The sequence below is a fragment of the Nematolebias whitei genome, chromosome 8 (genome assembly GCF_014905685.2).
Source record: "Nematolebias whitei isolate Nwh7 chromosome 8, NemWhi1, whole genome shotgun sequence".
Taxonomy (NCBI): Eukaryota; Metazoa; Chordata; class Actinopteri; order Cyprinodontiformes; family Rivulidae; genus Nematolebias; species Nematolebias whitei.
In genome coordinates, this window is record NC_056505.1 from 10,895,319 (window position 1) to 10,909,468 (window position 14,150).

General features: G+C 39.8%; 2 protein-coding genes across 2 annotated transcripts in view; both read right to left on the minus strand.

Annotated features, from left to right (window-relative positions):
• Positions 1-9,431, minus strand: part of LOC119413883 (transducin-like enhancer protein 4) — a 55,199-nt gene extending 45,768 nt beyond the window's left edge. Inside the window, exons 1-4 of the mRNA XM_037680949.1 lie at positions 9,317-9,431; positions 8,993-9,090; positions 7,526-7,589; positions 7,396-7,440 (exon numbers count right to left, since the gene is read on the minus strand). Of these exons, the coding sequence (XP_037536877.1) occupies positions 7,396-7,440; positions 7,526-7,589; positions 8,993-9,090; positions 9,317-9,361 (252 nt within the window). The 5' untranslated portion in view covers positions 9,362-9,431. The remainder of the gene's footprint in view (positions 1-7,395; positions 7,441-7,525; positions 7,590-8,992; positions 9,091-9,316) is intronic.
• Positions 1-14,150, minus strand: part of tmem8b (transmembrane protein 8B) — a 1,109,927-nt gene that overhangs the window by 143,563 nt on the left and 952,214 nt on the right. The gene's annotated exons all lie outside the window — the stretch shown is intronic.

Consider the following 14,150-nt stretch of genomic DNA (forward strand, 5'->3'; position numbering starts at 1 on the left):
TATATATATATATATATATATATATATATATATATATATATTTATACACATGTATACATGCATACATACATACACACAACTTCAAAATAACATAAATTCTCAACCTGTACTGAAAACTGTTTCTGCGTCTCAGCGCCACCAGCTGGTGAGAGGTGGTGACGTCAATTTGAACCCCGCCCACTGGAACCGGTACTGAAAGCATAATGGAAACACAACCTGTACCGTACCGAGTAGAGTAGAGCCGGCCCGTACCGGCCCGTACCGGTACTAATGGAAAAGGGGCATAAGATTAGTGTGCCAGTACAAAAAATAAATAAAAAAAACTGCATGTGTGTGCAACATTCACACACAGAAAACGCACAGTTTCACACAGAAGTAAACACACAACAAGCAACACACTCGCAAGCAAATGTGAGCACACAGAAAAGTGTGCACGGATTCACAAATGGTGCATACAAAACTAAGTAAACATCTAAAGTCTGTCTACAGACGAGCACACACATAAACATGCACGCAGTGTAAATACGTGCAGTATGAATAGGCTGTTAAACACACACACACACACACACACACACAAAGCAAAGTAAACAGACTGTAAATCTACAGAAAAACATCCACAGCAAGACAAGACGAAGCATTTGTTACGTCTCCTCATACTGAAGCACACACGCTCATTTCTGCGTGTGTGCGTGTGTGTAGCTGCTTTGCTGTGGTCCATTTATCGTGGCAGCTCATGTGCGGTTAACGCAGACATTTATGCTAATAAGCCTCCGTGTTTAAAAAGGAAAGACAAAAAAAAAAAAAAGGCAGCAGTAATGTAAAGGCTCGTTAAAGGCCAAATCCTTATTGGCCCCAGTCATTTTTCAGCCCATTATCTTGTTCAATTAAACTGATGAAATTCTTGTTCGCTTGTGAAATGGCAACCAACCACTTTGAAACTGGTCAGACAGGCAGACAGACAGACAGACAGACAGACAGGCAGACGAGGACATGGATCAAATTTTTTTCTTGAGTTAGAAATGCCAATTTGTAGATATGGTTTATGAAATAAGTGACATGCAACATGTATCAGCTGTTTTGCAACAGATTTTGTTCATGTTTAAAAATAAATTCAGCAGAAATAATAATAAAAAAAACAAATCAAGTTTAATAAGCATCACTCTTATCCTGATGTGAAGCTTGAACTACTAATTTCGACCTATTTGTCATTGAACTTTGTCGTTTTTATGAGAACAGAAAACTCAAACAGTCATTTATGTTATGCGGCATCGTCTTTTTGTATTTTCGCACAAAGACCGAGGAGAAAATGTCTCTTCTTCAGCAAAGTAGAAAGAAAATAGCCTCTTCATCTTTCACCAAACACTTAAAGCTGAGTCTGAGATGCTTTTTGGTCGCCTTACTGGGATTATTTTAGTGGATTGAGACAGTTTTGGGGAGTTGAAGTCAAACCACTGCACCTCTTGAACCAGATTTATGCCTCAATGTAGCCACAAGTTAACCATCTCTGCCGCCTGGCTGTGTGAACTCAAAGCCTAAAGAAAAATAAATGGATTCATTACGGAGTAGAAGATGGAGGATGGTGTGCAACAACTTTATACTCAGTTTAAAAAGTAGTTAATTACAAAGAAGATCGCAAAACTGAGTTATTTTTTTCTTTTGTTTCTGATTGTGCTGCACATTAGTCCACGGATGGATCCATCTCCATCTCAGTGGGACATGAGCATGGCCAGCCCGGTTAGGGACATCTGAACGATCGGAGGAAGACCATGTGATCATTTCATAAAACTGTTCTGTAAATGTGCCTTTTATCTCCGCTCAGTTTCATCTTCACATCACGCTGAAGTGTGAATTCAAAATATGTTTGTTCTTCTTTGCCAACAACACTAACAGTTTTATTTACCTTCAAAACAAACTCAAGCAGTAAAGTTACATTACTTTTATTTCACGTTTCCCAAACGGAGAAATTGCATTTCCTGCAAAAATGCAGTGTGAATGCTTTTCGCAGAAGAACTTGCAAAAAAAAAAAACAGCTGAAATTAGCTAAAAACAAAAAAACGTGCTGAAATGTAGCTGAAAATGACAGGTGTTAATGTGCAGGAGAAACAGAAAGAAAACAAAAGTTGAAATGAGTGCAAAAAATGTGGAATTAACTGAAAAAGCTAAAAATAGCATAACAGCTAAATCGTAGCTGAAAAAACTGAAACTAGAATAAATAAGCTGAAAGGAGCATAACAAGTTGAAATTAGCAAATAATAATAATAATTAGGCTGACAGTAGCAGAAATTACCATGAAAAACTTGAATTTATCTGAAAACAGCTTAAATTAGTTAAAATATGCTAAAAAGCTAGCTGAAAAGGTAGAACCAGCTTATATTAGCACAATAAAGCAGAAAGAACACGTGTTTGCCCAATTAGTCTGAAAGAAACAGAAATGAGCACAAAAAAAGTGGAAATTACCTGAAAAAAGATGAGATTTGAAACAAGAAAAAAAAGCAGTTGAAAAGTAGCTAAAAAGCAGAAAGAAGCTTATATTACCAGAAGGAGGTGAGAGTGCATTTTTGTTGAATTAGGCTGAAAAAAGTTGAAATGAGTACAACAAAAGTGGAATTAGCTGAAAAGGCTAAAATTAGCATAAAAACAGCTAAATAGTAGCTGAAAAAGCAGAAACTTGCAAAAATAAGCTGAAAGGAGCATTCAACCTTTATTTAGACAGGTAAATCCCATTGAGCCTCGAGGACTCATTTACAAGAGAGACCTGATTTCAACAAAGAAAGATGACAACAATGGACAACAGCGACAACAATAAACAGTTATAAAAAGTCATACTACAGTTTTGGGGGGTTTTTTGTTTGTTTTTTTTTTATAACAAATAGGATGGCTAAAAGAAAAAGGTAACAAAAAAAAACCCAGCTAGATTCTAAGGCGAATGTGAACAAATCGGCTGGAGAAAAAAACAGCTGAAAGTAGCTGGAAAAAGGTTTAAATTTGCACAAGGAAACTGAACAAAACAGAACCAGAACAAAATGTGACAGGAGCAATGAAAGGTTGTAAACAGATCTAAACATTTGAAGGATGTAAAATGAGCCTAATTCATTTTCTACGAGGAAAAAAAATGTGGCAGAAAAGGCTAAATATTTCAAAAAATCTAAAGTTGCACCAATACCAAAAGTCATAGCACCCTTATCCAGAACGAGCTGAACGTTTTGATTTATTATTTGTTGAAATAGCAAAAACTATACGGAACGAGAAAGATGCTGAAAAACGTACGGAAGAAAGATGGTTCACAATAGTGTGAACATTCACTCGACTAGGAACTCTAACATAGTGTCTGTCCTTCGCACAATCTGCACACCAACAAATACAGAGGTACAAAAACAAACACTAAACTTAATTTGAAATAAGCAGACTTAAGCAGCAGTTTTTAATATTAAGACTCTTAAAAACCAAACCAAAACTCAGAGGTGTGGACTATCATTAAAGGCCACAGTTAATGGAGTTATGGAGGTAACACAGAAACTATGGATGAACCAAGCAGCCATCTTGTTAGCTTGGTGTTTGTATTGTGATGTTTGGGCCAGTTCAGAACATGACTCACAACAATTCTCTCCAAAACAGATCAGAAAAGAGATTATCCACGGCTGAACTTCAGACAGATTTGAGAATGAATCCATTCAAGATACAATTTTTAAAAATATTATTAATAATAGCTTGTTGCTGTGTCCTGTCAGTCTGAGTTGTGCTGTATCTATGGAAGGCCATTTTAATCTGTAAGACCATTTAAACAGTAACAGCCAGAGGACAGAGGAGGGTGCACTGAATTGAGGTTCATACAACACTACATCAAATCAGCTACAAAGAAAGCAGCTCTGAAGACAGAGTAAGGAGAAGAGCTGCAGTACTGTAATAATCTGGTTTATATTGACCAACGCATTAAGCATGTCAGAGTCGAAGGCCTCAGGAAACCGTGTGAAAATAAAAAAAATTAAACGTGTCTCCTTTAAAGTCACACACCATCTAATCTGTTGCAAAAAACTTTAACTTGGATTTTATTAAAAATATATATATATATATTTTGTTCAACCACCTGAGGTAAACGTTTTCCTTCATTCAGAGAACGAGGATCTACCTGCTACGGCCACGTCTCCACCAACCAGCAGACACTGAGCCCACTCTCACCGTACGATACAACGACCAGTCCTGAAGCTGGAATTATTCAGCTGACATGATTCAACACTTTCAAGAAGAGGCGACCAGATTACAGAGTACAGAAAATAATTCATGCCCTTTGAACCTCTCCACATCATGTCACATTACAGAAACAAACCTCAGTGTTGGTTAAACACAAAGCACAAACCAGTGAGGAAAAGAGATATGTGGTGAGGCCTCACTTCTCTGTTTAACAAAAGCTTTTTAAAAAAGTGGCAGGGATTTGTCCTTCAGCCTTGCTTCTAAACTTATTAGCTTTTCCTTTGACATGACTGGTGGGTTCCCTGGTCTTCATGATGCTGTTTGATCACTAATGTTCCGCCACAAACCTCTGAGGCCTGAGAATAAACTAAATACAGTAGTCCCTCGTTTATCGTGGGGGATCTGTACTCTGAAGCCCTGTGATAAGTGAAAAACCACAAAGTAGGGATAGTAGTACAAGTAGTAAGTAGTAGTTTATTTTAGTATATATATATGGATGGCGTTTTAAACCCTTTCTACGCTATTGCAATATTCTTAACAATGTTTCTAAACTCTAAAAGCTCTAAATGAGCACAGAATGCCATGATTTCAGCTCTCTGCCTCCTCTGCTCTCAGCCACCTTCTTGGCCACACCCACTTCTCAGCTCTACATTGAGAACAGCTGATCAGCTGCAGCAGGAAGCTTATCCTGCAGTGTGGGCTGCACAGAGGAGCAGGAGGTGCTAAATCATTTAAAATAATTTATTTTAAATAAATATTCCATGCCGATCATGCGGCTCATCCGTCATTCAGCCAATCGTGTGTCATGTCCAATCTTATTTTGAAAAACTGCGATAGAGCGAGTCCGCGATAAACGAACCGCGAAGTAGAGAGGGACTACTGTACTCAACAGGCGGACTCTGTTTGCTGATAAAACTTCAGAAGGCAGCTGGTTGGATTTCAGTTTGTCGTATCAAAGTAAAGATGGGCTGAATACGGATGCATACCACACTTTGCATGTTTGAAAATCATGCATCACTTCCTTCCACTTCACAATTATACATTACTTTATGTTGCTTTATCATGGAAAACCCTCGTCAAACACTTTGAAGCTTGAGGTCAGAACACGACAAAATGTGGAAAAGTTCACAAGATGTCAAATGCTTTCAAGGCAATGAATGATCACGTGGAAGAGAATCAAAACTGTGCTGGATTTATTGTTCCCCGCAATACTAGAAATGCAAAACTCATTAAACAGCTGCTCGCGCGTTACGAGCAGGTTGCAAGGTTAAAAGCTTATTTTTTTATTCATCGGAGGACTTATAAGTGCTCCAACGAGCAGAAACAGAAGGTTTCATCCTGGCGTATCGAGGAGGAGTTTGAAAAGGGTTTTTAAAACTGATATCGTTCAGAAATCCCATTTGTCGTTGTTTTTAACAAACGTTTGTGTCTCAGGGTTGTTATTCAGTTGAAGCCTCTGTGGTTCTGTTTCCACAACCTGAGCTGTCCCTGAACCACAAGTTGGTCCAGATCAACGGACGGAGACTTGTTTTCCTCGCACCAGTACAAAGACGCTCTGCTAAGACAAAAGGTGGACTATATATTTGTCGATGCTAACCTTCAAAATCAAGAACAGAAATGAGAAGAGTAAAAAGGTGCAACGGGGTGCGACAGGTACAAAATCTGCATTTTGCGTTATATTCACAACTTTGAAAGAATGTTCATCTCTATCAAATACAAAATCAACACAAATTCTTCTGACGCAAGAAAAAACTGATTCTACTTCACTTAATATTTTAGTCAAGCCAACTCAAGATTATTTATAGAGTACATTTAAAACAGAAACTGTTACCAAAGCACTTAACAATGAAGTCCCAGCATCAAGTAAAAAATAAGATATACCGTACTTTTCGCTGTATAGCCTTAAACCTTTTTGCATAAATTTGTATGCCCTTCGACTTATACACCGAAGCAAAACATTTTTTTTTTTTCCCCATATTTATAACTCAATTTTTGGCTGAGATCTGACGATTTCATTCATTCTGACATGGAAAATATTGAACAATACCATTTTCAGCCACTAGAGGGCCCTCGACTAATATGGCAAGCCAAGTGTCTCATTAATAGGTAAAAGTGGCTATTAATGAGACACTTGGCTTGCCATAACAAGCCACCTTCGTCTCGTTCCAGAACTCCTGAGCAAACTTCAAAATCAGCTGCATTTCACTACGCCGCCCAGGTAAAATGCAGCTGATTTGACCATTAAAGTGCATTTATTAAGGAAAAGTTCAACTGAGACACACCTTTACTATAAAGTTGAACAAACAAATAATTGTTTTTAAGTGTTAATCTTGTTAAATTCTTGTTAAAGTCCTCCCATGCTTGTTCCCGCGCCCGCCATTTGGCAGTCAATAGATTTTTGGCACAACACCGGCCCACGTTTCCGGGTGGTCAGCTGTGACAAATAACAAACGCGACGCATAGTAGATGTGACTATACGGCGAAGTGACTTATTAATGCTTTTTTCCACTTTCTTTAACATATTTGGACTGATGAGACGTGTATGGCAGAAGTACTGTAATTAAAAGCATCAAAAAATAAAAACATAAAAAACACAATGCGAAACAATGGAATAATAAATCAGATCAGACTGTGTTAAATGTCAGTGAATACATGTGTGTTTTCAGGAGATTTAAAAGCAGGGAGTGAAGTGGCCTGTCTAATGTTGAGGGGCAGATTGTTCCAGAGTTTAGGGACCAGGACTGAAAAATCCCGATCTCCTCTGAGCTTCAGCCTGATGGTACAACCAAAAGCAGCTGGTCAGATGATCTCCGCCCGAGAAGGAACATAAGGTTGAAGTAGGTCAGAGAGGTACGCAGGTGCAAGGCCTTTAATGTACTTAAGGGTCAACAGGAGAATTTTTAAATCAATTCTGACATGCACAGGGAGCCAGTGAAGGGAGGACAAAACAGGGGAAATATCCTCAAACCTATTAGTTCCTGTTAATATCCAAAATGCAGCATTTTGGATGAGCTGGAGACGTGAAAGCGAAGCCAACATACAGCACGTTACAGTAGTCCAGCCGGGTTGTAATGAATGCATGGACTAATTTTTCAAGGTCAGATCTGAACAGCACAGACTTAAGTTTAGCTTTTTTGAAGAACAGAGTTAATCTGTTTATTGAACTTAAAGTCCGAGTCTAAAAGTCAATAAAAAAGAGCATCTTACCTGTTTGTGCATCTCTATATTCAGCCCGTATGACATTTCGTAGTACTGAAAGAATAAAGGAGATAAAGGAAAGTTGGTCAGTTTGTCTTTCGGCTCATGGCGGACGCTTTAACGACAACAGCAGACTCACCATCACGTAGTGTCTCTGCATCTCCGTTTTCTCACTGGCCAGTTTTTCACATTCCAGCTTCAAGCTATCGGAGGCAAGAAAAATGAGGTTCAAGTGTTTACAGCGCACACACGCACAATCAATAAAAAGTATGATAAACGTCCTTACAGTTGGGAGCCAATGAGTCGTATAAATCAAATAAACATAATGTGACAATTAGCAAAACCCAAACCAGAGAAGCCACTTGTGGATTTCTGAGGATGCTGCTTCAGATTTGCATAATCTGAACCTGAGTGCAGCCTGAGCACACGAGAGGAGAGCCGTGTGGAGCACCACAGCTTCCTCCTGCAGGCTCTTACTCAGCAGGTGCGGTGCAGTAATTACAGAATCAATGGACAAACGCACAAACCTCATCAGATATTCTTACAGTGCGTTGTGAGGGGAAGCCAAAACTGCATCGTCGGCAAAAAAAAAAAAAAAACATACAACGAGAATCCATTTTACACAGAAGGTTAGCTCTTTTAAATCTTATGGCGTATGGGAAATCTTCAATTTATGACAGGAAGCTTTTATCTAATGACACTCATCAAGTGATGATTTACAGATGCTGGGATATTTCACGATAAAGCAATACCAGAAGCAGCTGGAAAGTTATGCATCACTTCTGATCTCAAAATCTCACCAAATGTTTAAAAAATTGTTCATTTTTATGTATTCTTGCTCCATCCTCCCCCTCCTGTTGGGGCTGAAAGTGTTTGATGTGTGGCTGCAGCTCATTATCCTCGCCTCGGCCTGCTCAGCCCCAGGATGGAGCAGAAAACCGGACGGCTGGTTCATCTCACCGAGTCATTGGCTAACAATTACAAGGTGGCCAGAAGTGGGCGATTACTATGCATTGCTATCGTGCTCGTGGTTCTGCCTCGCAGCTACGTATTTCACACTTCATCACGCCGGGTGAAACAGCATTTCACACCACCTGCTTCTGCAGAGAGAGAGAGACGTGCACGTGGAGGTCAGCGGGGTTTACCTGTGGTTAGTGATAGATGGACCCGAGACAAATCAGTCAGGGCCTCGCTGTGGCGTGTTTAGAAGCACTTTCATCCTCAGATGATGAGAACAGCCAAACTAAGGCTGTTGTCACTTCTAAACCAGAACCTGAAGCAAAAGTCACGTTCTGTCTAGTATTTCAGGTTATTGCATCATGCATCAAACATTTTGGTCATGTTGCATGAATCATACATGACCAGTTCTAACTTTTGTAGCTCTCCAACTGTAATCCTTCGCGTTTCAACTAATAGAATCTATTCAACATTTGTTTGATCTTTTTTATGAACTCTTCTGAAAATGTGGAAAATAGGTCTAGTTTTCTTGACTAGGTGCTTTAAAACCAAATAACTATAAATAATAAAAGGTCAGTTTTATTCTTCCAGATTGACTGCAGCTCTGTGAGACGCACACTAACTTTGTGTTGTCTCCCTCCTGACTCACCTGTGGTACTGAGCCTGCAGGAACTGGAACTCCTCCTTGATGCGTTCGCAGGACTCGGTGACGGTGAACTTGAAGGGCTGACCCGGCTGGTGCGGCACCTCGACCCGAACCAAGGAAGAGAGCAAGAAGAACCGAGCCACCAAAGGTCAGTGTCATGGCAAAACAGGCAGGACTGTAGCCCACAATGGGCCTCTCACACACTCACACACACATCCAGCTGCGGCAGTGAGACAATGAGCGCTGTTGTCCGCGCCGTGCCACGGACACTGGATGGAAGGTGATTACGCATCAGGCGCGCGGCTGTTTGGCACGCGCTCTACTTACCGGATGCCGCGCCGGAGGGTACATCTTGCTCAGATCTCGAATCATTCTTTAGGAAAGCTTATCCACACCAAAACCAAAATGCGTGAGCGCGTTTTAGTTTCTCTCCGTGCGTAAAACGGTCAGTCAGTGGCCAGCTGTCGGGCTACGTGAACAGTAAAAACATCCTGGAACCCCTGATTGACTTTAACAAAAATAAATAAAAAATAGTTTTAAAGTCCGGTCAGGGTGTTACACGTGTTGTTTCTGTCCTCTTTGAAAATCTCCAGCACCTTTACGCGTGAAATTCTTTCTCGCATCCAACAATCAGTTCCTTATTTTCTCCATTTCTTCTCCCACACAAAAAAAAAAAAAAAAAAAATCAACTTTTAGCTCTCGATGGTTCGGCTTGTCCAGCTCAGAGCTGCTCCACACGGTTCCGTCTCCTTCAGCCTCCTTCACGGTTCACATCCCGCAGCATCACCCGACTGTACCAGCCTGCCCCTGCGACGACAAATTTAGAAGCAGTCAGTCCGCACGAGCGCATTTCCATATTCACAACATTTCCAGGAGCCCGCGCCGCGGCGCCGGGACGTGTAGTTCCCCTCGCTTCAGTCCATAATAAGCCCCACAGATGCGCGTCTGCAGGAAAGAACTACAACTTCCCGAATCCCCCACTCCCCACCTCACCCCCTCCCTGAAGCCAATGGTGTGTGGTCTGGAGGAGGAGGAGGCCATTAGAGGCAGCCACTGAGCGCGCAGCTCCGCATCCTTCTGCCTGTCAGAGCCAGGCTGTCCAATCACAGCCCAGCAGGATGAGAGCCCTGCAGACCCCCACGTGGGGGCTCGGTCTGGTCTGGAACAGGAGGGTGTCAGAGACTGATCTGATCAGTTGACTTGTCTGTTTTTGTACAAACCTCCATACTAAAAGCCTCCATATGGCTTGTGTTTATTTTCCCTGATGCTTAATTGTTTTAGGATCACAGATGAAAAGTGAATTTAGGACAGACTGCATGATCCGTCGCTCTTTATAAACAAATGTCATGTGAAACTTGTTCACACACCCCCTTGTTGGATGGATCTATCTGCAGTTCAGAGCCGTTAGTGAAAAAAGTGTCATCAGATAGAAACAGCAAACTACATGTGCCAGTTAAGCTTTAGGAATTTACCCAGAATGCAAAATAACAGTAGAATCACATTAGTTCAGCATTTATATATAATAAGTTAAGTGCTATGTGTTGTCATCATTGGATGGTCCAATGACAAAATTAGTTCTCTGCATTTAACCCATCACACCTGCTCCACCCAGGTGGAGCAGTGTGCAGTAAGCGCCCCGGGAGGATCTTATTCAAAACTAAAGATATTTTTATGAATCAATCTTGATGTACATTTTTTTTTTTTAATTGTAATGCTTTTATTTCGCTAACACAAAATCATGTTACTTGCTATTATTACGTGGTGGTTATTGTTGCTAATGAGACATGAGAAACACAATTGTGGTGTTAGTTCATATTTGACAAATTAATAAACAAAATATGCCCAATAAGTTCTTCATGTTGAGGTTTATAGTTTGTTCTTTCTTGTTCCTTCTTTAAGTTTTCACATTTAGCAGATTCACTCACATTTTTACATCTGAGAGATTCTACGCGTTTCCAATTCCACCATATTTGTTAAACCTGCAGACTGTCACCAGCCAAACGTAGGTCAATCACGTGATTTAAGACTCCACAGGTTTTTTTTTTTTTTTTGGCAGATTGTTTACATTGAGTGCGTACCTGCATTCCAGAATTGCACATCAGTATATTTAAACACTACTTCAAGCTTCACCTTTTGATTTAGTTCAGAACAAACAGTTTTTTTTTTTGCTTGATTTTATCATTTGCAATGAGTAATTTTTCTAAATATTTATACTGTCTGTAAAATGAAACATGGGGATGAAAACTTGCGTCATTCCACATTATCAGTCTCGGAGGTTTGGAAGGAGAGGAACACCTTTAATGATTTTTTTTTAACAAAGAGTCAAAGAAAATACAAACATTGGCATGTTGCAGAAAACGTATCACATAAATCCATATTCAGATAAACTTTTCTAGAGGAGGCTCAGTTCTTTCTTTAATATGAATAGAAAAGTTAGAAATGGTTAAAAAATATTTGGATTAGTGTCTTTCTCCCTGAACATGTTTAAAGCATAAAGAAGAAAAAAGTAAATAAAAGATGTGCTCAGCAAAATAAATTAATTTTCCTTTTTAGGATATTTTTGTTGATACAACATTTTCTAGACTTTTCTATTGAATTAATTTGCTCTCACTTGTTCACAGGTCTAGACTAATTGGTAAGTAATTTCAAAATAAGAGTACTTGAGTAGTTTATGTCCTACAATATTAAGGTTACTAAACAATAGACAATATAAGCTAAATATAATGAGGATTTTTAAACAAGTAATTTAAAATTATATTATGTCAGAACTTAAAATATACTTTATTGTATGTTCTCATGATGAAGAGGTAATAAAATGCTCCAGATTATCGTCTAGGGCAGGGGTTCCCAAACTTTTCCATGCCATGGCCCCCTTCTGGCCCCCCTCGCAAACCCACAAACAAAAAAAAGTGTATTTTGATGTGTTATTAAAGATCTATGTTTACCTATATAAGTAAAACTTGCTATCTTAGAGAGCTCAGCACAACAAGAAGTAGCGCTAAGCTAGCAGCGTGCAATAAAGACGCGCTAAGATGCTACAGAAGTACCATTACATCTTAATGTAAAGCTCTGATTTACACAACCTAATAAACACTTTATACAAAATCAGTTCAGTGTGAACTGATCATAACAAACAAATACTAAACATATGCAACCAGAAGTTGCAACATAGATATATCTAAATACAAAATACACAAAACAAAGTACAACTAGCTTTAAGCATTAACCTTAAATTTAACGATAAAGCATATGATGCAATTATGACAGAAAATGAAGGATTTACATGAAGTTTCCTTCATTCAGGCAAACATGTGGTACTTCCTGTTTATCCCTGTTGTATTCAGCTGCTCATGAGGTCAGACGCAGGGTTTTATCCATCTCTTACATTTTTCCAGACTTTGTCTAATTTTGGAAATAGAATAAACTGTATTCCACACTAAAGCAGGGCAATTCAACTAAATTTCTCAGTGGACCACAGTTACTGAAAGGCAGCAGCTCAGGGACCGGACATCCAGCAATTAAAGTCATTATGTATATATACCAAGTATTACAATGATCTGTTACCTTTTAAATGTGTTTATTTCGTTGCATTGAATCATAAATGCAATAAACAGAACCCAAACTCGCAACCGTCTTAAAAAATAATAATAATTTGTTGGGGTTTTTTTTTTACTTGTTTTTTTCCAGGGGTGCTAAGTTAAAGTTTAAGGGTGCTTGAGCACCTGCAAAAAGAGGCTAAAATCACCACTGGTCCCGACTTCTCATAATAAAAACATGCACAACCGTTGTGGAGCATTCTACAGAAACTCCAAACAAAACAACCACAAATGGCAAGAATCGAAAAGTTTCAGCTCATTTACCGTTCAAGCTACAATCTAATTAAGGATGCTGAGTCAGGTGAAACGTTACAACTATACTTACAGCTTCCCCTGTTCACTTGGAGGAAGTGAGTGTATACAGCGCGTCCGCCTGCTTTTGTGGCTTTTGCTTTATGCTCGGTGTGTGTAGATGAAGCGCACGGCTGCTGGGTCAGCAGCCCTGAAATGCTGCCGTCAGTCATTTGGAAGAACTAAATAACTGACCAAATAAAACAACTTAATCATCTTCTGCTGCATTACACTTCTTCTCTGACGTACTAAGATATTTAGAAACGTTAAAATGTCTTTTTGCTTTAATTAAAAAGAAAGACTTCTATTATTAAACAACACTTTTTCTTTTATTTCTTGGTAAACATATCTGCAATATGACACCAGATAAGTCCTTCTTTATGCCCACCTCTGCCTGTGTTTTCTCTTTCCTTCATACATACACAGGCTTGTACACACACACACGCACACACACCTGCCTTAGCCATTCAAATACACATCTCTATCTAGCACTCATACAAACTAATATCTCAGGTAAGCACAGGGCCTAAAGTGACCTGCTGTCGTGCTGCATGAATCCACTAAGGCTGTGAAAAGGTAATATTGCGCCTTCCCTCCTTCCCCTTCAGGGGCTGCGGCTTGATGTGGACGAGCAGAGGAGGTGCAGAGGTGAGGGAGGGGGCAGGTGAGGAGGAATAAACAGATTTATTTGCCTGCGCCCCTCTCTGATTATTTTGCCCCTGCCTTTTGTTCCAGACCTTATGAAACCCAAATGTCAAGTGAGGCGAGGGCCTCATATCGAGTCCTGTCAATCACAGCCCTCTGCGCACCTGAAGATCTGATGCTGGATTATTGGCTTCAACACGAGGGCTGCCGGTGCTGCCGGGCGCGCACACGAGTCGACAGCCAAGTAGGTTTTTTTTTTTTCTAAAGAGGAACTTCATTTGGCAGCTGATGCACAGGTGATTGCAAGGGAGAGGATTTCCAGGGTAGATGAGAGGCAAAATGTGTGTGTGTGCATGTGTGTGCATGTAAGGGAGGTACAGAGTGGCTTATAAAGGGAGGAGGGGGATTAAGAGGGAGGAAGCATGCTTGACATGGGTTGTGGTGGTAAGTAAATGTTGAGGACCAGTACATCTTGTTCAGAGTACTGGTAGGATATCGGTACCTATATGGGTATACCTGTATGTGTACTTGTATATGTACCTATATGCGTATACCTGTATGTGTACTTGTATATGTATCTGCATGTGTATACCTGTATGTGTACTTGTATATGTATCTATATGTGTATA